Source organism: Trachemys scripta, chromosome 12 (genome assembly GCF_013100865.1).
Source record: "Trachemys scripta elegans isolate TJP31775 chromosome 12, CAS_Tse_1.0, whole genome shotgun sequence".
Classification (NCBI taxonomy): Eukaryota; Metazoa; Chordata; order Testudines; family Emydidae; genus Trachemys; species Trachemys scripta.
The window spans coordinates 33,013,332-33,040,309 of record NC_048309.1 but is presented as its reverse complement, the minus strand read 5'-3'; the positions used below and the strand labels follow the sequence as shown (position 1 = coordinate 33,040,309).

Below are 26,978 nucleotides of genomic sequence, written 5' to 3'. Positions count from 1 at the left end.
AAAAGTCTCTTGTAAGGTATTATTACAAAGCTTATAATCTACTGAGTGTTGTCATCCTATTTGTATAAATGTATCATTCTTGTATCTGAAACTAGAAATATGAAATATAACTCTGAGGTCCTACTGTAGTTATGCAAAGCGTGGGCCGTTAATGGTGGTTTGGAATCTTGATGGCTCCCATTAACCAGAACAATTGACTGTAGATGGCTCTGTTTACTTGCAAACCTTCCTGTGAGTCAGGCTGGGAAGAATGAAGGCTTGGGGTCTCACAGGACATGTGACCATGGAATCCATTTTAAGCCTGGTGCTTTTCCATTTAGAAGGAGGGGTGGGGACCCAGAGAGACAAAAGATTCCCGCCTTGTGCCTTATGCAAAAGATATATAAAGGGGGGAAGAGAACAGAGAGAGAGAGGAGCCATCATGAAGAATCCCCTAGCTATCACCTGAGCTGCAACAAGAGCTGTACCAGGGGAAAGAATTGTGCCCAGGCCTGGAAGATGTCCAGTCTGAGAAAAACTTACTGAAGCATCTCTGAGGGTGAGATTATCTGTATTTAGTTTGATTAGGCATAGATCTGCGCATTTTATTTTATTTTGCTTGGTGACTTACTTTGTTCTGTCTGTTACTACTTTGAACCACTTAAATCCTACTGTCTGTATTTAATAAAATCACTTTCTATTTAGTAATTTACTCAGAGTATGTATTGATACCTGGGGGAGCAAACAGCTGTGCATATCTCTCTATCAGTGTTATAGAAGGCGAACAATTTATGAGTTTGCCCTGCATAAGCTTTATGCAGGGTAAAACGGATTTATCTGGGTTTAGACTCCATTGGGAGTTGGGCATCTGAGTGCTAAAGACAAGCACACTACTGTGAGCTGTTTTCAGGTAAACTTGCAGCTTTGGGACAGGAGATTCAGACTCTGGATCTGTGTCTGGAGCCAAACAGGAGTGTCTGGCTCAGCAAGACAGGGTGCTGGAGTCCTGAGCTGGCAGGGAAAACAGGAGCAGGGGTAGTCTTTGCACATCGGGTGGCAGCTCCCAAGGGGGTTTCTGTGATCCAACCCATCACAGAGGGGTGGGGACCCAGAGAGACAAAAGATTCCCGCCTTGTGCCAAAGCTATATAAGGGTGTGGAACAGAACAAAGGAGAGTCCAGTCATGAGAAATCCCCTAGTTACCACCTGAGCTGACACTAACAAGGACTGTACCAGGGGAAAGGATTGGGCCCAGTTTCTTAATGTATTAGGCTTAGACTTGTGTGTTTTGTTTTATTTTGCTTGGTAACTTACTTTGTTCTGTTTGTTATTACTTGGAACCACTTAAATCCTACTTTTTATGCTTAATAAAATCACTTTTGTTTATTAATTAACCCAGAGTAAGTAATTAATACCTGGGGGAGCAAACAGCTGTGCATACCTCTCTATCAGTGTTATAGAGGGCAGACAACTTATGAGTTTACCCTATATAAGCTTTATACAGAGTAAAACAGATTTATTCGGGGTTTAGGCTTGAATTGGGTATCTGGATACTGGAGACAGAAGTACCTGCTAAGTCGTTTTCAGTTAAAGCCCACAGCTTTGGGGGACGTGGTTCAGATCTGGGTCTGTGTTGCAGCAGGCTAGCGTGTCTGGCTCAACAAGGCAGGGTTCTGAAGTCCCAAGCTGACAGGGAAAACGGGCTCAGAGGTCGTTTCAGCACATCAGGTGACAGTCCTCAGGGGGTCTCTGTGACCCAGCCCGTCACCCAAGGCCTGGGGCAGAAATGGAGGTGCTGTAGGGACCCTGACAGGGAACTCACAGGGCTCAGCAACAGCTGAGTGGGGTTTGGGTAATGCCAGGGGAGCCTGAACATGGGACGTCAGAGCTGGAAGTGGGAGTTGGGCACCTCTGTCTGAATGGTAAGATCCTGTGCCGGCCCCAGGCCGAGTTAAGGGCATTTGGGGACCATGCTCTGCGTTTCCTGGCTGAATGGGTTTGCATTTATTTTCAGTGTCATAGGGATAGGAAGTCTCTGGGGTCTGCAACACGTGCTGTGGGGATCCTGGCAACGGCCATGGGTTATTTCTTACCCCGCAGGGACAGGCACCTCCCCTCACCTTGAACTTCACCTTCACGGAGCTTTCTGCCTGGCGACCTACAAAGATCCTGGATTTGCACCCAGCTCCTGGGCTCAGAGGTGGGGATTTGGCCCACCCCTAGGCCTGGGCTGGGCACCAACTCCCCTGGGTTTATCGCTGTTACACATCAGGATAACAACCCGCGTCTGTCTAGACTATCTGGGGGAGCTGGGCACCCAGCTGCCATTTGGGCCTGGAAAATCTTCCCCAGTCTTTTCTCTCTAGAATTGTTCCTTCCAATTTCAATGCCCTGGGCTGACAACATCAGGGCCTGGCCCCGCAGCCGCTGGGCCTCAGCACAGGAGACTCAGCTACTGGAGCCCACATGGCTGTCGGTGTCAGCGCACAGGCAGAAGCAGCCAGGCAAAGCGCTGGGGGGCTGTGTGAGCCGGGGGGGAGAGTGTTTGCTGCTTCCCTGTCCCATTACAGCGCCGCTGTGTCCTCGCTCCAGGCAGGGCCGGAGGTTCCCGAGCTGCCGTGGGGCTGGACGCCTGGTTCCTAGGTATCTGAATGGGAATCATACGTCCAAATGGCCAAGGTGCTTTGGAGATCTCAGCCAGGGATTGTTTTCCACCCATCATGTTACCCCACGCTGCCCCTCGGCCGAGCAGGGGCAGATTTTCTGGCCCTGGCAGTTCTTCAGAGACCAGTGAAGGGGTGTCAGGGATCCACACAGACCCAGAGCTAAAACGACCCACTAAAAACTCTGCCCTGGGCCCATGCCCTGCATCTGCCACATGCACCACACATGCTCCCCGCACTCCAGGGCTCCTCCCGGCCCCGGCCAGCCACCCTGGTGTCTGGGTCCAGCTGCTCTGCCCCACCAGAAAGCCAGAGCTAGGAGCATTAATCCACCTGCTCAGGGCAGGTGGTCCCTGACCCTGCTGGGAACCCAGTGCCATGGGCAGCCATGGGGAGCGCGGAGCCTCGGGATCCCAGCCAAAGCCAGGCAGACAGACACGCCACTGAAGACAAACTCAGGGAAACTGCTTGTGACTGGATCCCCGGGGTGCACCCTGGGACTGTGCGACCTCTGTGCTCCCTTCACTCACTAATCTGGATTGTTTCTCACAATGTTTTACTGGTGACAAGCAGCAAAGCCCTCCAGGTGCTGTTGTCACTCAGTACAACTGCATGTGGAGCCCCACACCCAGCTAGATTGCATGAATGCTCCCAGAGCCACTCACAAATCATACAGAGAAAGGCACCAGCCAGATTCCTTCAGCTCCCATCCTAGTACCTCAGGAATATACCGCCTTGCAATGCTCGAGACCCTCTCTTGGGCAATGCAAATTTATTAATTGGTTCACCTCTTCATCAATGGAAAGTGGATATACACCAGGCTTTGTAACCGGACCAGATTTACCAAACACGTCAGGCAAACTCCCTGGTAAGGATAAATATTAGACTAAGTTTACTGATTACAAAAGATGGAATTTAAGTGATCATACATGATAAGCAAAAAGTTAGAGTAGCTTTCAAACTAAAATAAAATGTAAGCACACAGTCAAAACTCTCAACCCTATTAGACTGGGCAACATCTAGATTAAGCAGTTTTTCTCACCCCACTGGATATTGCAGGTTGGTTACAGTCTTTTATACACAGGTTTTTTCTTGGTAGTCTGGGGACCAGCCTCTTCAGCTCCAGCATTCTCGTTGCCTTCAGAGTAGGTGGAGGAGAAGAGAAAGGACAAAGCATGGGAACACTATGTTCTGTTTTATACCCTTAGTCCATGTGCTTGGAGAGCACAAGTCCAGACATGTCTGGTGGACACTGCTGAGTCACCAGGCAAGGTTGAGCAATTCCCCTGGTGTGGCCTTATGCAAGTGAGTCATTGCATTGTAGGTCCCTTACTGGACAATGGCTGTTGATGGTTGTTTGACACCCGCCCGCCCAGGTGTTGATTATCCCCCTGGTTATTGTCTTTGGGGAGCTAGTATCTGGGCGCTTCCCAAACCCACAGCATGTTTTAGTGACAACCGTGCAACACAATTCTCATAACTTCATATGCATTAATGATACACATATTTAGATGGAACAGTGGGTTTCAGCAGATTATAAACTTTCCCATGATACTTTACAAAGCCCGCTTTATATGCAATATCACAACTATAGACAAATGATGAATATGAGGGTTACAGGGCACTCCCCCGGGGTGTAGAGTGTCACACTACTTTATTCCAGTGAGGAACTCGCAGAGACGGTCCACATCCCCAGCACCAAGGGCCTGCCTACTGTCAAAGTTAGACTCAGGACTCATAGTTTGTCAGACCACTCTGTTTTATTAGCACAGCGCTCTGCTAATACATTCAGATAATGTGAGCCTCCATGCAAGATTCAAACAGTCTTATTTATACAGATAAAAGGGTGTAAACTAAACAAAGGGACAGAGAGAGCAAAATTGTAAAATATGCATGGAGCACAATGTGCATAACCTGCTTCCTTGTTAACTCTTATCGATCTAAGACTAATGCTTCACCAATTGCCCTTAAGTGGCAAGTTAAGCAGTTAATGTCTGCTTTCCTGCCCCCCTGGCTTGCAGCATTTCTCATTTCTACTTAAAGGTACATACAGCATTCTTTAATTCATTCTATTTCTTTAATATAATTCATTTCACTTTCACACTACACAATGACCTTCCTGCTATATGAGTTACGGTGTCAATTCAAAGTGATTTGGTTACACTTATACAAACCAAGTGGATGCTCTAAATTTGGTTGAAGAGCAGCTTGTATTGGTTGAGCTTAAATCATTTGGGAAAAGGTTTAAGCTAAACTGAAATGAGGCATTGTCATAAATATAAAGGGAAGGGTAACAACCTTTATGTATGCAGTAATATAAAATCCCTCTTGGCCAGAGGTACAGAATCACTTACCTGTAAGGGGTTAATCAGTTCAATTAACCTAGTTGACACCTGACCAGAAGGACCAATGGGGAAAGAAGATACTTTCAAATGGGGGGGGGGTTGTTTGTGCTCTCTGTGTGTTCCCTCTTGAGACAATGAGAGAGACCAAGCAGGTAATCCAGCTCCTACTGAAATGATACATCTAAAGTTACAGAAATTGTAAGTAATAGCAAGGAAATGCGTTAGATTATCTTTTGTTTTAGCTTGTGAATTTTCCCTATGCCAAGAGGGAAGTTTATTCCTGTTTTGTAACTTTGAAGTTGAGCCTAGATGGGAATCCTCTGTGTTTTAAATGTTTTTATTACCCTGTAAACTTACCTTCCATCCTGATTTTACAGAGGTGCTTCTTTTATTTTATTTTTTTATAATAAAGTTCTTCTTTTCAGAACCTGATTGTTTTTTAGTGTTCTAAAAACCCAAGGGTCTGGTCTGTGCTCACCTTGTTTATTTATTTGGTTGGTATATTATTCTCAAGCCTCCCCAGGAAAGGGGGTGAAGGGGCTTGGGGGGATATTTTGGGGGGGATAGAGGCTCCAAGTGGCCCCTCCCTGACTGTTTGTTTAAATCACTTGGTGGTGGCAGCAATACCATCCAAAAGACAAGGAAAGGAATTTGTGCTTTGGGGAAGTTTTTAACCTAAGCTGGTGGAATATAAGCTTAGGGAGTCTTTCATGCGGGTCCCCACATCTATACCCCAGAGTTCAGAGTGGGGAGGGAACCCTGACAGGCATCCTTAACCCAAAATAAAGGTGACCACGTGGGTTTGCATCAGCTCAATTCGATGGATTTACAAACCGATTTGAGTTAAACCGGTGCAACTCTTCCACATAGAAACTCAGGGTGAGGAATCCAGGCTCCTGGCAAAGAGCATCTTGCTTGCAATTCCCTGCAGAGCCTGCTTTATCTCCTTGTTTTGCAGGCTGTAGATGACAGGGTTCATGACTGGCGACAGCACAGAATACAACACGGTGGCCAGCAGGTCCTGCTGTGGGGAAGACATGGACTATGGACACATGTAAGAGAGCATGGCGGTGCAGGTAAATAAAGAAAACACAACAAGGTGCAGCAGGCAGAGGTCCAGTAGAAAAGTATTACCGGTTTCCAGCACTGAATGCAACACGCTGCTGAGACAGGAAGCAGCTGCTATCTGCATGCACACACCTCTGTTCATGGTTGGGACATAGCGTGGGGGGAGGGTAGCAGATTGCCACGTAGCGCTCATAGGCCATGACCATGAGCAAGGCCAGCTCTGCGCTTGCAAAGGTGACCACCAAGAGGACTTGGACGATGTGGCTGGTGTTGGTTAGGGGGTTGGCCCTGGACTTGGGGACGCTGATGGAGAGGACAAGTTGCTCAGGAAGAAGAACATGGGGGTGTGAAGGTGGTGATCGAGGGCTACGGCTGTGAGGATGAGAAGATCCCCACCAGGGCAGCCTGGTAAATGACTAGAAACACCATGAAGTGCAGAATCTGCAGCTCCCCGAGGTCGGAGAATCCCAGGAGAAGGAATTCGGTCAGGGCGGTTCGACTGGGCATTTGTTGCCTTGGCTGCCCAGTGCTGAGGGGAGGACACAGTGAGTGATCAGAGAAAGAGGAGTCAAAGGCACAAAACAGAGCAGAGATGATACTGGGTGTTTACAAAGTGAGAATGAGAGCTCACGTTTACTTCCGTGCCCAGTGCCCAGTGTGTGCATGTGTCTGTTCCTAGGTCACTTGTCTGGCTGTCTCTAGCAAACACCCATGTGGACATGGTGGAGCAGTAGAGGACACACTCGGCCATTCCGTCGGATTTTGCATTTCACTTGCAGTTCCGTGGAAAGTCCAATGTCCGGGCAGCTTTGGTGACACTTACAACATTTGAGAGGGAACTGATCTCCTGGCGTCATAACACACCGGTGAGACTGGTCTCCTTTGCCCTGGCCCGCTACCTCACTGTGCTGGGGGTTCGACTTCCTGCAGCTTACATGGGGCTTCCCCCTCCCTCAGAGCACCCCTGGTCCCATCCAGAGTTTGTCGCAGATTCACTCCGGTCTCGGGCTGGTACGCACTGCCAAGCTGGGAGAACTTCATGCCCTGTGCCCTGGGAGGAAGCTGAGCTCTACCCTGTCAGGGACCCTGCTAGGGCAAGGGATGAACTCTCCTGTCAACCTTGCTGTGGCCTCCGAGAGCCGGTTTCTGGCAGTGCTAGGCACTGGAGTGGCATCTACACTGCAGCTGTGCCGCCGGCATGTCTTGTGCAGACAGTTCACTCTCTCGAACGCTGGCATCGTGGTAGCAGTTCAAGGCCAAAGGCAGAGCAACCTGAGAGCTCCTCTGTGTCTCACACTCCTCCAGCCCGGACAGAAACAGACTCCAACCCATCGCTCTGCGCAGACGAGCTCCCTGGCAGTCACTGCTTGGCCGTGGGAAGAGGTTTTATCCGGTTCTGTTCTCCAGGGGCTCTTGGCAGCTTGCTCTCCGGCGCCCTGCACAGAGGCGCAGAGGCAGAAGTTAACATCTTTCCACCGGGAGCTTTCTGCACGTTCCCCAGGGTCGAGCGACAGCAGCGCCTAGTGGGGAGAGCTGCGGGCTGGAGCCCAGGAACTGCTGAGTCCTAGGCCTGGCCCGTGGAGAGAACAGGTGTGCGAGCCATTCCGTGTGACCCAAAGCTTTCTGTCTCCATTCTGCACACTGCAGCCGGCAGCGCAGCTCCCGGCCTGGGGTCACAGACTTGTGCCAGCAGGGCTTGGCCCAGCCCCATAGCTATGCGGACAGCTCGGGCCAGGGCTCAGTCTCTGACTCCCCGCCCCTCCCCAGGCTTCAGCACCTGAGACACAGCGGTCAGCACTGGGCCGCGAAGCTGGGCTGGGAGGCCTGCTGGGGCCATGTGCCGGCTGGCACGACCTGTGTGGGGAGGCCCAGGGGGCACGAGCCCCACTTTCCCGGTGAGCCCGGTTGGGGAGCCCTTGGTCTCGCTGAGGGCGTCTGGGTGGAAGGGGCGTTCGGCAAGTGCTGTCATTGAGCGCCCCAGGACAGAGGTGAGAAGGGGCACTGCTGGGCCACTGCTCCCTGGGGCTGGGTTTGGCCCCCGGGACGTAGAGGGAAAAGTGGCTGCTCCAGCCTTTCTCTCCTGAGCCAGCCAGCCTGCTCCGAACTGCTGGAGCATTCGCTACCTCGACACCCTCCCAGCGTCCGGTGGGGGCTCAGGCCCAGGGCTGTCCGGTTCTCTTGGGACATCTCTGCCCAGAGCCTCCCGTGGCATCAGGCTTCTGTGTGGTGTGCCAGGCACACGTCCCAGCCCAGGGATTCAGGAATTGCCGGCAGCCGCAGCAAGCAGGGAACCGGTTAGGAAACACAGCCTGCCCGAGCCCCACAGAGCTGTGATTATCCCCAGAGGGCACCAGCTGGGGAGTGACTAGAAAACAGCTCCTCAGAACAGGCCCCGGAGCCCTGTGCCCCAGGTCCGCTGGATGCCAGCTGGCAGAGGGCATAAGAATATTGAAATCCCCTGGGTCCGGTGCTTACAGTTGAGTTCACCCGCAGGTGGCATGGAAGGTCTCCGCAAAGACATAAACACTGGTGTAAATTACTGGGCTGGGGTCCTTTGGTTAGATCGTTGGTGCACGTGGAGAAGCTGTTCTGTGCACTGACCGAGCCCTGCACGAGCCAGGCCGTGTAAACCTCAGGGTGTGACTCTCCCTGCGCCTGTGTGCACACCCATGTGTGTCGGAGAACGAGGGGGGACCCTGGGCAGACTGACAGCACAGGGAGATGCCCCCACCCCAGAAGCCTTGCAGGCCAATGGGGGGACCGATGCTGGGGAAAAGGGTCCTACCACCCAGAGCCTGAGGGCACATTGGCACTGCCAGAGCCAGCGTCCAACTCGCGGTGTCACTGCAGCGCAGCCAGTGCCTGGGACGTGGGAGGAGCAGGCTGTGAGACAGCTGGTTGTGGTGTCCCCAAGGGGCGAGTCCTTGTCCCCGAGAACAGACGTTCTCAAACTGTGGTCCATGAGCTCCATTCAGGTGGTCCACGGATAGTTCCCTCTAAGGTGCATGCCTGGGCGGCTGCACACAAAAGAATGAAGGTCCACCCATCTAATTAGTGGAGCCGTGCAGGTATGGCTCCACTAATTAGGTGCCTGGACCCTGGAGAAGACGCAGATGTAAGGTGAGGTGGTGGCCTTGGGGGGAATAGGAGGTAAGTGGGGGGGCAGTGGGGTAAGAAGAGGGGGTGGGGGGAATTGGGGATGTGCAGGGCTGTGGCAGCCGGAGAAAGAGGCAACTTTCCCCAGCTCCAGGGCTGCAGCTACCGAGGGGAGACGGCCCTCCTTCCCAGCCACACCTCTGTGGCTGCTGTGGTGGGAGAGAAACCCCCACTCCTTCCCAGCCACACCTCTGTGGCTGCTGTGCTGGGGTAGAGACCCCCCCACCCTCCTTCCCAGCCCCAACTTGGTAGCTGCTGCGGAGGGAGAGAGACAGCTCTCCCCAAAACAGGGCTAAAACTTAATGGAAATTGCTTGTCCAGGCAAGTGATTTCCATTATGTTTGGGGAGAGGTCTGGAAACCATTAAGGCCAGATCTTTGTTATCTGGTGTAGTTCTGGCTCTGCAGGGTTCTCCCATTGACTCTTAAGCAGCACTAGATTTGGTGGAGATGCTGCTAGGTGTTTTGTAGGATAAAGACCTTATTTGCAAGCTCTTTGAAGCAGGGATCTGTCTGCAAACTCCAAACCCTCTGTTCATGTGCTCCAGGGCTGTGAGTTTTTGAGTTGGTGACACACACAATCATAGGCGCCAACTTTCCCTGGTGCTGGTGGGTGCTCGTGCCCCCCCAGCCCTGCCCCGACTCCACCCTTTCCCCACCCCTGCCCCGCCCCCATTCCAATCCCTTCCCCAAAGTCCCCGCCCCAACTCCACCCCTCCCTGCCCCTATTGGACCTCTTCCCCAAATCCCGGCCCCGGCCCCACCTCTTCCCCAAGCGCGCCATGTTTCCCCTCCTTCCCCCTCCCTCCCAGCTGCGCAAAACAGCTGTTTTGTGGCGCAAGCACTGAGAGCTAGGGGGGGAAAGCGGGCATGGGACACGCTCAGGGGAGGAGGCGGACGTGAGCGGGAACGGGGGTGGGAAGCTGCCGGTGGGTGCTGAGCACCCACCAATTTTTCCCCGTGGGTGCTCCAGCCCCAGAGCAGCCACAGAGTCGGCGCTTATGCACACAATGTGAAACCAGAATAACTTTGCCTGTCTCTAGAGGGTTCTGCTGCATTTGCACAACATGGGTCCTAAACACCCCTTTAAAATACCCATAACCAACCACTTGATGTTTTATTTCCCTTCATATTTTCAGTGTTGTCACTTGTTTGTTTGTGGTTTTGTTTTGCTGTTTGTGTTAGAATCATAGAATATCAGGGTTGGAAGGGACCTCAGGAGGTCTCTAGTCCAACCCCCAGTTCAAAGCAGGACCAATCCCCAACTAAATCATCCCAGCCAGGGCTTTGTCAAGCCTGACCGTAAAAACCTCTAAGAAAGGAGATTCCACCATCTCCCTAGGTAACCCATTCCAGTGCTTCACCACCCTCCTAGTGAAAAAGTTTTTCCTAATATCCAACCTAAACCTCCCCCACTGCAACTTGAGACCATTACTCCTTGTTCTGTCATCTGCCACCACTGAGAACAGCCGAGCTCCATCCTCTTTGGAACCCCCTTTCAGGTACTTGAAAGCGGCTATCAAATCTCCCCTCATTCTTCTCTTCTGCAGACTAAACAATCCCAGTTCCCTCAGCCTCTCCTCATAAGTCACAAGCTCCAGACCCCTAATCATTTTTGTTGCCCTCCACTGGACTCTTTCCAATTTTTCCACATCCTTCTTGTAGTGTGAGGCCCAAAACTGGACACCGTACTCCACATGAGGCCTCACCAATGTCAAATAGAGGGGAATGATCATGTCCCTCGATCTGCTGGCAATGCCCCTACTTATACAGCCCAAAATGCCATTAGCCGTCCTGGCAACAAGGGCACACTGTTGACTGATATCCAGCTTCTCGTCCACTGTAACCCCTAGGTCCTTTTCTGCAGAACTGCTGCCTAGCTGCCGGTCCCTAGTCTGTAGCAGTGCATGAGATTCTTCCATCCTAAGTGCAGGACTCTGCACTTGTCCTTGTTGAACCTCATCAGATTTCTTTTGGCCCAATCCTCTAATTTGTCTAGATCCCTCTGTATCCTAACCCTAACCTCCAGCATATCTACCACGCCTCCCAGTTTAGTGTCATCTGCAAACTTGCTGAGAGTGCAGTCCACACCATCCTCCAGATCATTAATGAAGATATTGAACAAAACTGGCCCCAGGACCGAGCCTTGGGGCACTCTGCTTGATACCGGCTGCCAACTAGACATCGAGCCATTGATCACTACCCGCTGAGCCCGACAATCAAGCCAGCTTTCTATCCACCTTATAGTTCATTCATCCAGCCCATACTTCTTAAACTTGCTAGCAAGAATACTGTGGGAGACTGTATCAAAAGCTTTGCTAAAGTCAAGGAATAACACATCCACTGCTTTCCCCTCATCCACAGAGCCAGTTATCTCATCATAGAAGACAATTAGGTTAGTCAGGCATAACTTGCCCTTGGTGAATCTATGCTGACTGTTCCTGATCACTTTCTTCTCCTCTAAGTGCTTCAGAATTGATTCCTTGAGGACCTGCTCCATGATTTTTCTAGGGACTGAGGTGAGGCTGACTGGTCTGTAGTTCCCCAGATCCTCCTCCTTCCCTTTTTTAAAGATGGGCACTACATTAGCCTTTTTCCAGTCATCCGGGACCTCCACCGATTGCCATGCAGATGATTACAGACGCTCCCTGGCTGGCCTGGGTGGGGCTAGCCTGGAAAAGTGACTTTCGGTTTTGCTTTTGCAGCCTCTGCTCTAGGCCTGGGCTAGTGAAGGTAACGGGGCCCCTGGGATCCCCACAGTCCCCTCCCCTGGGGTTCAGGGCCCCCAGCTGGGGAGAGAACCCAGGAGTCCTGGCTCCCAGCCCCCCCAACGGGATAGGATCCAGGAGTCCTGCCTCTCCCCCCCCAGCCGGGGATACAAGTCTGTGTGCGCTGCCCCCTGTAACATGGGGGGTGGGCATGTGTCTCCCGCTCCCAGCACTGCGCAGGGTGGATGTACAGCGCAGGGGGGATTGGAGTCACGGCCCAGCCCTGCCCGGCCCCGCCCATGGAGAGGCCCCCCCCACTGTCCCCGGGAGTCGCGGGGACTCGCCCTCAGCAGAGCGGGGTCTATGACCTGGGACGGGCAGGTCCGGCACTGCCCAGCAGGGGGCAGCGCAGCTCTGGGAGCGGGACCCAGGACAGGGGAGTTCGGATCGGAGCCAGAGCTGGAAATTCAGCACCTTGCTGGGTCAGAGCCTCCCCCGACTTCTGTCCATCCTCACCCCCCCACGCCTGTCCAACCCCCCCCTGCCACTGTCCGGTCCACCCCCCCCCCCCCCATGCCTGTCCAGCTCCCTCTTCTGTCTGTGCGTCCCCACCCACACGTCTCCCCTCCTTCCGTCTGTCCATCCATCCCCCCTACATTTCCATCTCTCAGCCGTACCCCAGTCCCTGCTGGGGGCTGGGGCCATGTTGGGGGGTCGGTAGTCCCTGATTGTGTTTGTCTGGCCCGGCTGAGAGCCCCGATGACGGGGTGTATCCATCCCACTTTGGGCAAGCTGGGGCGTTCCCCCCCCCCAGCAGACGCCCAGGGACCCATGATGCTCCCCTACATTTCTCCACCCCTCCCCCAGCCATTCCCTCCATCCAAACATCCATCCCCACCCCTCTCCCATCCGTCTGTCCATCCATCCCCATTACCCCCACACTCACACATTTCTCCATCCAGCTCCCAGCTGTGCCCCGGTCCCTGCCTGCCCCTACTTGCTGGGGGCTGGCCCAGTGTGCAGGGAGGGGGAAACCGGTGGGGCCGAGAGGAGCCGTCACTCTGATCTCTGAGCTAGGCCTGTGAGCCTGCGGGACTCCCTGCCACAGGACTTGGCTGAGCAGGGGGGTGGGACTGGGGTCTCAGAGCTGGGGGACACACCCTGTGCCCATCAATTTCCATGGGAACCCTGTATCTCACCGCACACCCTTGCCCCGCACAGATCTCTGACCCGGACCAAGATGACAAGCTGCGGCCTCCTGAACAGTTCCAACAAGCCGGGTGAGTCAGGGCAGGGGGGTCCCATGACTGATGCCCCACTCCCCTAGAGCCCATGGGGAGGTGTTGTGGGGGGCCTATGGATGACATCCCCGTTTCCTGGCGCCCGTGGGAGTCAGAGGGACCCGTGGCTGATCTCCCTCTCTCCCCAGTGCCCCTGCGCAGCGGCTCGGTGACGGTGCTGATCCGAGGCTTCGTGGCAGACGTGGGCTGCGAGCTGCTGTACAGGAACGAGGAGCCAGGGCCAGTGGAGGCCGTGTTCGTGTTCCCCGTGGACGCTGAGGCGGCCGTCTATGCCTTCCAGGCCCGCCTCGGGGGCACCTGCATGCAGGCCCAGCTCCGTGAGAAGAAACAGGTACCGGGGGGGGAGAGACGGTACCAAGGGGGCAGGATATGGGTACACGCTGGCTTGGTAGCAGGGCAGGGGGATCTTGGGGTGACCCCATCTCTCCTGGCAGGTGCAAGAGCTGTACAGGGACACAGTAGCGGGGGGCAGGGCAGGGGGATGTTGGGGGAATGGGGAATCTCGGGGTGACCTGGTCTCTCGCAGCACACACAGGAGCTGTATGGGAACACGCTGGCAGGTGATCTTGTGGGATAAGGAGATCTCGGGCTGACCCTGTCTCTCCATAGGATGCAGGAGCTGTTACTCCTGGGGGAATTAGGCACCAACAAAATTAAAAGTCTGTGTTTTTTTGGTCAAAATAACAGTGTAATCATGCCAGTTTCCATTATTTTGGTAATTTATTTCAAAATAATGTCAGCAAGTACGTCTGTAACAACACAGACCAAAAAAGAAGATTCTGGTAATTTTTTTCCACGAATAGATTCCTTTCTAGGCCTATTCATACAGAACTTTGTGTAAGAATTCATTTAAACTACAATATAGAACCGGATATCCTGCCCCCCTCAGAAGCAGCACAAAGGCTTGGGGGAGTCAGGGGTAATGGAGGAGCTGAGGGAAAGGGAAGGAGTCTGGAGTGAACCTCGAGGATTATTGTGTGTGGGTGGGAGAAGTATGGAACAGGTTTTTTGTGGGGGAGGGATTGTTAGGGAGTTGGGGAGCCTCCCCCATGCAGACCCTGGCTCACCCCAAGCCTCTCCCATTCAGTCAAGCACATCTGCCCCTGTCTCCACACCCCCCATCGGTCTCTGCAGCCTCCTCCCCAATCCCTGTGTGTCCCTGCATCCCCCTTCCCCTGCTCCCGTGTGGCCCTGCAGCCCCCCTCCCATTCAGTCTTGGCTCAATGGTGTCACCCCACTAGCTCCTGAGCCCACAGCCCAGTCTCTCCCCCCCCCCACAAGCCCTTCTGAACCCCACTCTGTGACCCCTCCCGCAGCCCCATGTGCCCCACTCTGTCCTAACCTGGCTCCGCGGGCAGGATGCTGTGAAGAACTCCTGGCCTCTGGAGGGTGAAAGGTGGAACTGCAGCACTTCTTGGGCAGAATGTATTTTCTGCGGGGCGGGGGTGGGGGGCGGATTCTGCACCAGACGTGAATTCTGTGCATATGCAGTAGTGCAGAATTCCCGCAAAAGTAACCTGTATGAGGATGTGCTGGCCGGGGGGCAGGGCAGTGGGATCTCGGGCCAGGGGGATCTCGGGATGACCCTGTCTCTCCGGCAGGCACAAGAGCTGTACGGGGATGCGCTGGCCGGGGGGCAGAGCTCATTCTTGCTGCAGCAGGAGGGGACTGGAGGCGACATTTTCAGCTGCTCCCTGGGTAACCTGCCCCCTGGGGAGGAGGCGGCGCTGACCCTGCGCTACGTCTGCGAGCTGCCGCTGGAGCCCGATGGAGCCGCCCGCTACATGCTGCCAGCCGTGCTGCGTCCCCGCTACACGCCCCATGGTGAGATCCACAGATCCCCCTGTTCCCGCCCATGTGCCGCATGGTGAGACCCACAGATCCCCCTGCCACTTTAGCCTGCCTGGTCGTTCCCCAAACCCCACTGCGCACCCTACAGTGAGTGACCCACAGCCTGTAACCCCACAAGGTCCCATAGCCCTGCTACGTACCCCACAGGGAAAGACCCACATGGACCCTCATAGAGTCATAGGCCACTAATATGTGCCCCATGGTAAGCACCTCCCCGAGCCTCCCCCCCCCCCCCGGGCCCTCTCCTGATATCCCAGCATCCCCCCATGCTTCTCAATAGCCCATTCCCCCCATAGAATCATAGGACTGGAAGGGACCTCGAGAGGTCATCTAGTCCAGTCCCCTGCACTCGTGGCAGGATTAATTATCTAGACCATTCCTGACAGGTGTTTGTCCAACCTGCTCTTAAAAATCGCCAATGATGGAGATTGCACAAGCTCCCCAGGCAATTTATTCCAGTGCTTAACCACCCGGATAGGAAGTTTTTCCTAATGTTCAACCTAAATCGCCCTTGCTGCAATTTAAGTCCATTGCTTCTTGTCCTATCCTCAGAGGTTAAGAAAAACAATTTTTCTTCCTCCTCCTTGTAACAACCTTTTCCATACTTGAAAACTGTTATCATGTCCCCTCTCACTCTTCTCTTCTCCAGACTAAACAAACCCAATGTTTTCAATCTTCCCTCATGGGTCATGTGTTCTAGAACTTTAATCATTTTTGTTGCTCTTCTCTGGACTCTCTCCAATTTGTCCACATCCTTCCTGAAATGTGGCACCCAGAACTGGACACAATACTCAGTTGAGGCCTAATCAGAGCAGAGTAGAGAGGAAGAATTACTTCTCCTGTCTTGCTTACAACACTCCTGCTAATATAGCCCAGAATGATGTTCACTTTTTTTTGCAGCAGTGTTATACTATTGACTCATATTTACCTTGTCATCCACTATGACTTCCAGATCCCTTTCCACAGTACTTCTTCCTAGGCAGTCATTTGCCATTTCATATGTGTGCAACTGATTGTTCCTTCCTCAGTGGAGTACTTTGCATTTGTCCTTCAGACCATTTCTCCAGTTTGTCCAGATCATTTTGAATTTTAATCCTATCCTCCAATGTACTTGCAACCCCTCCCGGCTTGGTGTCTTCCACAAACTTTATATGCCATTATCTAAATCGTTAATGAAGATATTGAACAGAACCAGACCCAGAACTGATCCCTGCAAGACCCCACTCGTTATGCCCTTCCAGCATGACTGTGAACCACTGATAACTACTCTCTGGGAACGGTTTTCCAACCAGTTTTGCATTTACCTTATAATAGCTCCATCTAGATTGCGTGTCCCTAGTTTGTTTAAGAGGTGGTCATGGGAGACAGTATCAAAAGCTTTACTAAAGTCAAGACATACCACATCTATTGCTTCCCCCCATCCACAAGGCTTGTTACCCAGTCAAAGAAAGCTATCAGGTGGGTTTGACACGATTGGTTTTTGACAAATCCATGGTGACTGTTACTTATCACCTTATTATCTTCTAGGTGTTTGTAAATTGATTACTTAATTATTAACTCCATTATCTTTCCAGATAACAGAAGTTAAACTGACTGGTCTGTAATTTCCTGGGTTGTTTTTGTTTCCCTTTTTATAGATAGGCACTAGATTTGCCCTTTTCATCTCTCCCATCTTCCATGACTTTGCAAAGATAATTGTTAATGGCTCAAGTATCTCCTCAGTCAGCTCCTGGAGTATTCTAGGATGCATTTCATCAAGCCCTGGTGACTTGAAGACATCTAATTTGTCTAATGACAGGTTTCAGAGTAGCAGCCGTGTTAGTCTGTATCCGCAAAAAGAAGAACAGGAGTACTTGTGGCATCTTAGAGACTAACAAATTTATTAGAGCATAAGCTTTCGTGGACTACAGCCCACTTCTTCGGATGCATATAGAATGGAACATATATTGAGGAGATATATATACACACATACAGAGAGCATAAACAGGTGGGAGTTGTCTTACCAACTCTGAGAGGCCAATGAATTAAGAGAAAAAAAACTTTTTGAAGTGATAATCAAGATAGCCCAGTACAGACAGTTTGATAAGAAGTGTGAGCATACTTACAAGGGGAGATAGATTCAATGTTTGTAATGGCTCAGCCATTCCCAGTCCTTATTCAAACCGGAGTTGATTGTGTCTAGTTTGCATATCAATTCTAGCTCAGAAGTCTCTCGTTGGAGTCTGTTTTTGAAGTTTTTCTGTTGTAATATAGCCACCCACAGGTCTGTCACTGAATGACCAGACAGGTTAAAGTGTTCTCCCACTGGTTTTTGAGTATTTTGATTCCTGATGTCAGATTTGTGTCCATTAATTCTTTTGCGTAGAGACTGTCCGGTTTGGCCAATGTACATGGCAGAGGGGCATTGCTGGCACATGATGGCATATATCACATTGGTAGATGTGCAGGTGAACGAGCCCCTGATGATATGGCTGATGTGATTAGGTCCTATGATGATGTCACTTGAATAGATATGTGGACAGAGTTGTCCAGTGCCCTGCTGTGTTATTTTCTCACAGATGTCTGAGTAGTTGAAGTCCCCCATCACCACCCAGTCCTGTGTTTTGGATGATTTTGTTAGCTGTTTAAAAAAAGCCTCATCCACCACTTCTTCCTGGTTAGATGGTCTGTAGTAGACCCCTACCCTGACATCACCCTTGTTTTTTACCCCTTTTATCCTTACCCAGAGACTTTCAACAAGTCTGTCTCCTATTTCCATCTAAATCTCAGTCCAAGCATACACATTTTTAATATATAAGGCAACACCTCCTCCCTTTTTTCTCTGCCTGTCCTTCCTGAGCAAGCTGTACCCTCCTATACCAATATTCCAGTCATGCGTATTATCCCACCAAGTCTCTGTGATGCCAACTATGTCATAGTTGTGTTTATTTACTAGCATTACGAGTTCTTCCTGCTTATTCCTGTTGTGGAAAAATCGACCACATGATTGATTTTGGATCAGATTAGCCTGAGGCTCCTTTATTGATCAATCAAACATGCGTGAATGGGGGAGTCAGCCAAGGCAGCCGAACCGCCCCTCCCCCCCCGATAGATAAAATACGAGAGCTTATATAGGATAAAACCACAAAAATTACATATACTTCCTTAAAATTTTACATCCATATAAGGAATAAAGCAAAGCAAGATTTTCCTGTTTTCCTTAGTTTTGCCCTTTGCGGTTTCTTGCTCTGTCACCTGGCAGCTATTAATCACAAGCTGTTACAAATGGTTAGTTTTGCTTCTATAGTTTCTACAATTAGTTCTGCTTTTATAATTTCTTTCTACCCTTCTTTTTTTCTACCTTCCCCCCCTTTTTCTACCTTCAGGCCATACATACAGTTTGCTTAACCAACGTTTAGGCCTCAAACCATTTTTCCTCCACATTCCCCATACTTCTCGCCTTAGTATACAGACATCTAAGATACTGATTTGATTCCCCCCCTCCCCCCAGTTCTGTCTTGTCTCTCCTTTATCCCTCCTATAACATGCTCCCTGCAAATTCCAAACCTTCTCCCCGGTCTCCATGTTGTTGACTTACCTGTGGGCTTTGGTCACCTGCCCCCTTCAAACCTAGTTTAAAGCCCTCCTCACTAGGTTAGCCAGTCTGTAGCCAAATATGCTCTTCCCCTTCCTCGCTAGATGGGCCCCATCTCTGCTTAGCAGTCCTTCTTCCTGGAACAGCATCTCGTGATCAAGGAAGCTAAAGCCCTCCTGGCGACACCATCTTCACAGCCAGGCATTAGCCTCCAGGATGCATCTGTCTCTGCCTGGGCCCCATGCTCACTCCGTCTCTCTCTCTGCAGGGTGGGATGGGGAGGACGTCACCCAGGGGGTCCCGCGAGTCCCCCAGGGGGAGCTGCCCTACACCCTGAGCCTGAGCGTCACGCTGCAGTCGCCCCACAGCATCGACCGTGTGCTCTCCAACTGCTCCCTCACCCCCCTGAGCTACATGGCTGGGAACTGGACCACCGCCCAGGTAAGGGCTCACCCGGACACCTGGGTCTCGGCTATCCCCACTGGGAGGGGCAGTGGGGGGGCAGCTCTGAGCAGGGGTGTGATGGGGGCTCTGGGCTGAGGGTTGGGTGCCAGGGGACTGGGCGTGGGTCCTGGGTGGGCATATACAGGGGTGGGAGCTCCGGCATGGGGCGGGTGGCAGGGAAGAGGGTTGAGCAACACCAACAGATCCAGGGAATTGCCCGTGTTCTCTGGGGAAAGTCTCAAGGGGCTGAGACCAGCCCGTGGGGGTGAAATCCTGGACATTCGAGGGGTCCTGGTTCCCTTTGCTTTCTGGGAGTTTTCATCTCCTTGATTTTGAATGGAAGAAAATGGGGGAGCCGGGAAAATATCACCCCCAAATTGGAAAGATTTAGCCAAACAAAGTCAGAATTTTCCCACTGTTTTCTGCAAGAAGAGCCAAGTCCCTGTGTTGCCTTTGGGGTGTTTTTCCCTCTCTCCCTCCCTCCTAACCCGGAGTTGCTTCCTCCCCCGGCTGCATGATGGGCCCTGAGCCTGGCGCGAGAGCCAGCGGGACCCTGCCCCCCAGGAGCCATGGGGAAGTGACTGTGTCTGTCGCCCCACCAGGTGTCTCTGGCTGAGGCCCCGCCGTGGGACCGAGACGTGGAACTGCTGGTGTATTACGTGGAGCCGCACAAACCCAGCGCGGTGCTGGAGGATGGGTTGCCCGGAGCAGAACCAGGTGTGGGGGGGGTCCTGCACCCTGCTGCCCCTGGCCGGAGGGTCCGTGGGCTGGGGATGTGGGGGAGGGGTGTTCTGGGCGGTGACTTGGGTTCGGGGGGCCCGGGGCAATGAGGGGGATGGTAGGGGAATGGGGGGATATAGTGCAGGGGTGGGCAAACTATGGCCCGCGGGCCGGATCCGGCCCCTCAGGGCTTTGGCTACGGCCCACGGCACCACTGGCACCACGTCCCTGTGGTCCCCGGGCGGGGGGTCACAGGACTCCATGCGTTGCCTCCAGGCACTGCCCCCCTGCAGCTCCCATTGGCCGGGAATGGGGAACTGCGGCCAATGGGAGCTTCGGGGGAGGTACCTGGAGGCGTGGCAAAGGCAGCGCACGCGGAGACCTCTGCCCCACCTCCCCCAGCGGCCTCAGCACTTCCTGGAGCAGCGCAGGGCCGGGGACAGGACAGGCATGCAGGGAGCCTATCCTGGCCCCGGTGCATGCCACTGCCACCCCGGAGCCCGAACCCCTCCTGCCCCCCACCCCCCAACTCCCTGCCCTAAGCCCCCTGCCTGGACCGCGCACCCCTCCTGCACCCCAACTCCCTGCCCTGAGCCCCCTCATACACCCTGCCCCCCCAACTCCCTGCCCTAAGCTCCCTGCCTGCATCACGCACCCCAACTCCCTGCCCTGAGCCCTCTGCCACACCCTGAACCCCTCCTGCAGCCCAACCCCTGCCCTGAGCCCTCTGCACACCCCAACTCCCTGCCCTAAGCCCCCTGCCTGCACCCTGCACCCCTCCTGCACACCAAACCCCTTCCCTGAACCCCCTTGTACATCCCGCACCCCTCCTGCACCCCAACCCCCTGCCCTGAGCCCCCTGCCACACCTTGAACCCCTTCTGCACCCCAACCCCTGCCCTGAGCCCTCTGCGCACCCCAACTCCCTGCCCTAAGTCCCCTGCCTGCACCCCTCCTGCAACCCAACCCTTCCCTGAACTCCCTCGTATGCCCCGCACCCCTCCTGCACCCCAACCCCCTTCCCTGAGCCCCCTCATACACCCTGCACCCCTCCTCTGCCCCAATCCCTTGCCCTGAGCCCCTTACTGTACACCGCACCCCCTCATGCACCCCAACCCCCTGCTCCGGCCCTGCATACAATTTCCCCACCCAGATGTGGCCCTCGGCCCAAAAAGTTTCCCCACCCCGATATAGTGTATTAAGATTTTCAGAAAGCCTTTGACAAGACCCCTCACCAAAGGCTCTTAAGCAAGGTAAGTTGTCATGGTATAAGAGGGAAGGTCCTCTCAAGGATTGGTAACTGGTTAAAAGACAGGAAACAAAGGATAGGAATAAATGGTCAGTTCTCAGAATGGAGAGGGGTAAATAGTGGTGTCCCCCAGGGGTCTGTACTGGGACCAGGGCTGTTCAACATATTCATAAATGATCTGGAAAAAGGGGTAAACAGTGAGGTGGCAAAATTTGCAGAAAATACAAAACTACTCAAGATAGCTAAGCCCAAAGCAAACTGCGAAGAGTTACAAAGGGACCTCACAAAACTGAGTGACTGGGCAACAAAGTGGCAGATGAAATTCAATGTTGATAAGTGCATAGTGATGCACGCTGGTAAACATAATCCCAACTATACATATAAAATGACGAGGTCTAAATTAGTTGTTACCACTCAAGAAAGACCTTGGAGTCATTGTGGATAGTTCTCTGAAAACATGACTCCTGCGGCACTCTGCACCAAAACATTAAAAATTCCACGCACAGTGTTTTAAATTTCTGCAAATGTTATTTGTCAAATCAATGTGGCGGCTCCAGCATGGCATTGGGGAACACGGGCCACTGGCTGCACGGAGGTGGGAGATCACTGTGCACCTCCCCCCGGGACACGGACTCAGCGGTGAGGCTGCACCCAACCCTGACACAACACAAGGACCAGGCCTGCCCCAGAAACACTCCAGGGCCCTGCCCCTCTGTGCCAGGTGCACCAGGGGTGGGGCGGGCAGGCTCAGGAAGGCAGGATCCAAGTGTGGAGGGGCTTAGTGTGGGGGGATTCAGGTGTGGGTTGAGTGGGTTCTGTGTGGGGCAGTCTGGGTGCAGGCAGCTCAGTGGGGGATCTGCAGTGGGGGGTCTGGATGCACAGGAACATGTTGGGAGGTTCTGGGTGCAAAGGTAATGGGACAATGCAGGGGGTTAGGGTGAAGATGGTTGGGGCTCAGCAGGGTGGGCTCTGGGTGTGGGGGGCTCAGTGGGGATGGGGATCGAGATGCAGCTGGTTGGGGCTCAGTGGGGTGGGGATCCGAGTGCAGGTGGCTCGTTGGGGTGGTCCAGGTGCAGCGGAAGTGGGGCTCATCAGGGTAGGTTCTGAGTGCGGGGGGGTGAGGCTCTGCAGGAGGGTCTGGGTATGAGGGTGTCTGGATGCATGGGGGTTGGACGGATGGGGGAGCAGCTGCCTGTACAGGGATCCCTCCCCCTTCAGCTGAGGAGTGATGGGTGCAGGAAGTGGGTGGGGGGAGTTTGCAGAGCTTCCTGCAGCTGGGGGAGAAATCTGGGGATGGGTCTGACCCGGCCCCAATTGCCATGCAGGGGAAGAGGAAGTCCCGTCCTCCCCAGCCCAGCTGGGACTAGCAGCTGACCCCAGCACAGGGTAGGCGCCAATAGCTGGGTCTTTCCCAGTCCCGCCCCCTGCCCCACAGTGATATACCTCTCTGCCGGCTGCCCTGGGCACCTGAAACATACGGCTGGGGAGGGTCACATGGCCGCTCTTGTGGCTTCCCTTTGCTTCCCCATCAGAAAGTCATTCTTTTGCAGGGAAGCAAAGAAATCGGCACTGGACATAAATTCTGCGCATGCGCAGTGGTGCCGAATTCCCCCAGGAGTAAAACATCCACTGAAAGTGCAGCAGCAATCCAAAAAGCAAACAGAATGTTAGGAATCATTAGGAAAGGGATAGATAATAAGACAGGAAATATTGTATTGCCTCGAGATCAGCAGTTCTCAAACTTTAGCAACCTGAGGACCCCCATTTTGATTTAAAAATTTTCAGGGACCCGCCCCTGCCCTGCCCCTTCCTGGCCAATGGGAACTGCGGAGTCAGCACTCAGGCGGGGGCAGTGAGTGGAACCTCACTGGCCATCCAGGCGCCTAGGGGCCACAGGGAGCTGGCAGCTGCTTCCAGGCGGAGGAGTTGAGGGAGGGGGAAGAGTTGGTCAGTGGGACCCGCTGACACCATGGAGATCCCTCGCAGACCCCCAGGGGTCTGCGGACTCCAATTTGAGAAACGCTGCTCTAGATGAATCCATGGTACGCCTTCATAGGCAATGGATTGAAAACAAACAAAAGGAAGTATTTCTTCATACAACTAAGGGGGGATATGATTGAGGTCTATAAAATCATGACTGGTGTGGAGAAAGTAAATAAGGAAGTGTTATTTACTCCTCATAACACAAGAACCAGAGGTCACCAAATGAAACTCATAGGCAGCAGATTTAAAAAAAGCAAAAGGAAGTATTTCTTCACACAATGCACAGTCAAACTGTGGAACTTCTTGCCAGAGGATGTTGAGAAGGCCAAGATTGTAATAGGGTTCAAAAAAGAGCTAGATAAGTTCATGGATGATAGGTCCATCAACAGGTATTAGCCAGGATGGGCAGGGGTGGTGTTTGCCAGAAGTGTTTGCTCTGTTTGCCAGAAGCTGGGAATGTGCAATGGGATGGATCACTTGATAATTACCTGTTCTGTTCATTCCCTCTGAAACACCCGGCATTGGCCACTGTTGGCAGACAGGATACTTGGCTAGATGGACCTTTGGTTTGACCCAGTCTAGCCATTCTTATGATTATGGGCGGGTGTTGAAGGAGCTGGGGATGAGGTGTGTGTGGAGCTGGGGCGGGGGGGACCAGAAGAAGCTGGGAACCAGAGTGGGGGGGCTCGGCGGAGCAGGGAGTGGGAGGGTGGGGTGCCTGGGAGCAGGTAGACACTTGGGTGCATTTCAGGTTTGGGGATACGGGACAGAACAGGGGATGGAAGGGGAGGCGCTGACGGGCTGGTAATTGGGAGCAGTGTGGGATCTAGGGGAAAGAGATGTGAGGGGAGGGACAGAGGGGTGGGGCTCTGGAGCAGTCGGGGGATGGTGGGGGATCTAGGGAGAGGGTGATATGGGGGAGGGACAGAGGGGTCAGGCTTTGGGGCAGTCGGGCACTGGGGGCGGTGGGGGATCTATGGGGAGGGACATGGGTCGGGCTGTGAGGCCTGGGGGCTCTTGCAGACTCACAGGGCTCGACCCCATGCCGGCCCCATTTGGGGCTGGCCCCATCTCCCAACAGGCTCCCTGATGGGCAACCCGGCCGTGATGGTGACCCTGCTGCCCAGCCTGCCTGAGGCGGTGCCAGGCCAGAGCTCGGCCGGAGAGTTCATCTTCCTGCTGGACCGCTCTGGCAGCATGGGGTGCCCCATGGACGGCCGAGACCGCTCCCGCCAGCGCATCGACAGCGCCAAGGTACGGCCAGGTGCTATGCAGACAAAACTACACAGGATTGTTTCAGGGGGCAAGACAAAGATGCCACATTTATTATGATAACACAATTTGATTTATGACCAATAATTAATACCTAATACCTATACACACACAGAGATCCACACACATCCATTAGATGTTCTGCAGCTGCTGTATAGTTACCAGTCCTGAACATAGCTTGAGTCTGTGGCTTGAGTTTGCAGCTTGGGTTCGTAGCTTGTGGCAGCTAACTGGCCAGGAAAGCCAGGCACAAGGAAGGGCTGGGTCTCTGTTGGGCATGCACCGATGTTGGCAGCAGAATGTTACCCTCCAAAGTCTTCCATCTCACCCATCCTTTTTGTAGGCTTTAGTTTGAATCCAGAGTCTATAGGTCTTGCTGTGTCACGCTGCCTCTGGGTTTGGTGATTGATCACCCGTCAATTGCAGACTTGACTTTCAGCCTTGGATCTGGCTTTGATCTTTCTTCTGTTGTACCTTTGTTCTTTTCTTTTTGGGGTAGACTTTTCTTACTTTGTTAGGGCTGTTGTCTGCATCTTCAGTGTTGGTGTTTGAACTCTATTTCATCAGGACAGGCTGGGGCTGGAGGTTGATTCCATCATCCATACATACTTCATTCACACATCTAACCTAAACTAATAAGATTACAGCAGGGTTTGCAAAAATGAAGGTTGGAGCCAGCTTTTACAAAATGGAGTAAGCGTTTTAAAATGGGGTTTGAATTACAATATGGCAAACAGTGAACAGAAGTTACAATATAGACAAGGCCTTGGCTACACTTCGGACTTCCCAGCGCTGCAGCAGGGTTTGCAAAAATGAAGGTTGGAGCCAGCTTTTACAAAATGGAGTTGTGACGGAGCAGGGAGCAGGGAGCAGGGCAGATTTGACCTGGGAATGTTGCAGGGGGGTTGCAGTGGGGATGTGGGACTTCCCTTGAAGGAAGCTACCTGAGCTGTAACCTGAGCCAGGAACGGGGGTGGGGAGAATTAACACCTTCTGCCCGGGAGACTGAACAAAGGAGAGGAGCAGCGGGAGGAGTTTGGAGTTTAGTTTTCGGTTGGGGCTGGGTGGTGCAACGCAGGGAACCCCAAGCTGGGGTCTAAGCTCCCTGAACCTCCCAGAGGGACCTAATTGAGGGGGTCTGGTCGTACCTACACGCTCTGCTTGAGACTGTGTTCCTGTCCTTAAATAAACCTTCTGCTTTACTGGCTGGTTGAGAGTCGGGGTCTAAGCTCCCTGAACCTCCCAGAGGGACCTAATTGAGGGGGGTCTGGTCGTACCTACACGCTCTGCTTGAGACTGTGTTCCTGTCCTTAAATAAACCTTCTGCTTTACTGGCTGGTTGAGAGTCGCAGTGAATCTCGGGAAGAGGGGTGCAGGGCCCTAACTCCCCCACAATCCGCAACAGGAGTAAGCGTTTTAAAATGGGGTTTGAATTACAATATGGCAAACAGTGAACAAAAGTTACAATATAGACAAGGCCTTGGCTACACTTCGGACTTCCCAGCGCTGCCACAGCAGCGCAGTGAAGCGCGAGTGTAGTCGCGCCACCAGCGCTGCGAGAGCTCTCTCGCAGTGCTGTATGTACTCCACCTCTCCGAGGGGAATAGCTTGCAGTGCTGCGAGCGAGCGTGCAGCGCTGCAGGCTCTGATTACACTGGCACTTTACAGCGCTGTACTTGCTGCGCTCCGGGGGGGGCGCGTAGTGGATAGCAAACTGTGAACAGAAGTTACAGTGTAGGCAAGTGTAATGAATGGTGAACAGAAGTTACAATACTGAAACAGTGCAAGTCTCAGGCTACGTCTTCACTGGGGGGGGGGGGATCGATTTAAGATATGCAAATTCAGCTACGCGAATAGCGTAGCTGAATTCGACGTATCTGAGCCGACTTACCCCACTGTGAGGACGGCAGCAAATCGACCGCCGCAGCTCCTCCGTCGACGGCGCTTACTCTTACCTGCGCTGTGTCGGAGAAAAACTGAGTTCTCACTATTTTTGTTTAGGTACAGCAAGTCAGATGCTTTATTAACTCTCACATGTGCAGAGGGAGAGAGCAAGCAGGTCTCTCTCTTTTAACTAATTACAGCAAGCATTTATACCTTTCATTACAGAAATAATGAGGGACAGCTGCATTTTGTTTATACATAGGCCATCTTGATATCTCATTTCCTCACTTGTTTTGACTCTTGCCTACATACAATTAGTTTCTATACCTTATCTACACAAGGTCTTCTACACCTTATCTATACTGAGGTCACAATGACTTCTTACACAACTCTTTCTCACCCGTCTCACACAATCCTCACACAATCCTCACTTCTACAAATCTCGCGTTATCAGGGTTATCAGGGTCACAGCTAGCTTGACTCTTGCTAACAAAGACTGTCTCTTGCTAACGAAGCCTGACTCTTGCTAACAACCATCATGCATTGCAGTTCCCTTCTACGAAGCCTGACTCTTGCTAACAACCATCATGCATTGCAGTTCCCTTCTGTCAGTTCTTTTCTCTGCTTCCACAACCGGTGGAGTACAAGCGTCGATTCGGGGAATCAATTGTCGCATCCCGACAAGACGCGATAATTCGATCCCTGAGAGATCTATTTCTACCCGCCAATTCAGGCGGGTAGTGAAGACGTAGCCGTAGCCGAGGTGATTTAAGCAGGAATTGG

At 52.8% G+C, this 26,978-nt stretch overlaps 1 protein-coding gene and 1 long non-coding RNA gene across 8 annotated transcripts in view; both read left to right on the top strand.

Annotated features, from left to right (window-relative positions):
• Nucleotides 1-500: 500 nt before the first annotated feature.
• Nucleotides 501-6,976, top strand: LOC117885787. Its single transcript, XR_004647853.1, has 3 exons — nucleotides 501-538; nucleotides 5,946-6,063; nucleotides 6,735-6,976. It is a non-coding gene; the product is annotated as an uncharacterized LOC117885787 (long non-coding RNA).
• Nucleotides 6,977-11,882: 4,906 nt separating this feature from the next.
• Nucleotides 11,883-26,978, top strand: part of LOC117885783 (von Willebrand factor A domain-containing protein 5A-like) — a 29,337-nt gene continuing 14,241 nt past the window's right edge. For 6 of the 7 annotated variants that reach the window (XR_004647850.1, XR_004647851.1, XM_034787215.1 and 3 more), the window contains exons 1-7: nucleotides 11,950-12,400; nucleotides 13,140-13,198; nucleotides 13,348-13,550; nucleotides 14,821-15,043; nucleotides 18,913-19,085; nucleotides 19,691-19,805; nucleotides 24,121-24,293. Coding sequence is in view for 5 of the 7 variants with exons in the window: in XM_034787215.1 (XP_034643106.1) it covers nucleotides 12,117-12,400; nucleotides 13,140-13,198; nucleotides 13,348-13,550; nucleotides 14,821-15,043; nucleotides 18,913-19,085; nucleotides 19,691-19,805; nucleotides 24,121-24,293 (1,230 nt within the window). In the remaining 2 variants the exon portion in view is untranslated. The other variant, XM_034787218.1, reaches the window with a different exon arrangement.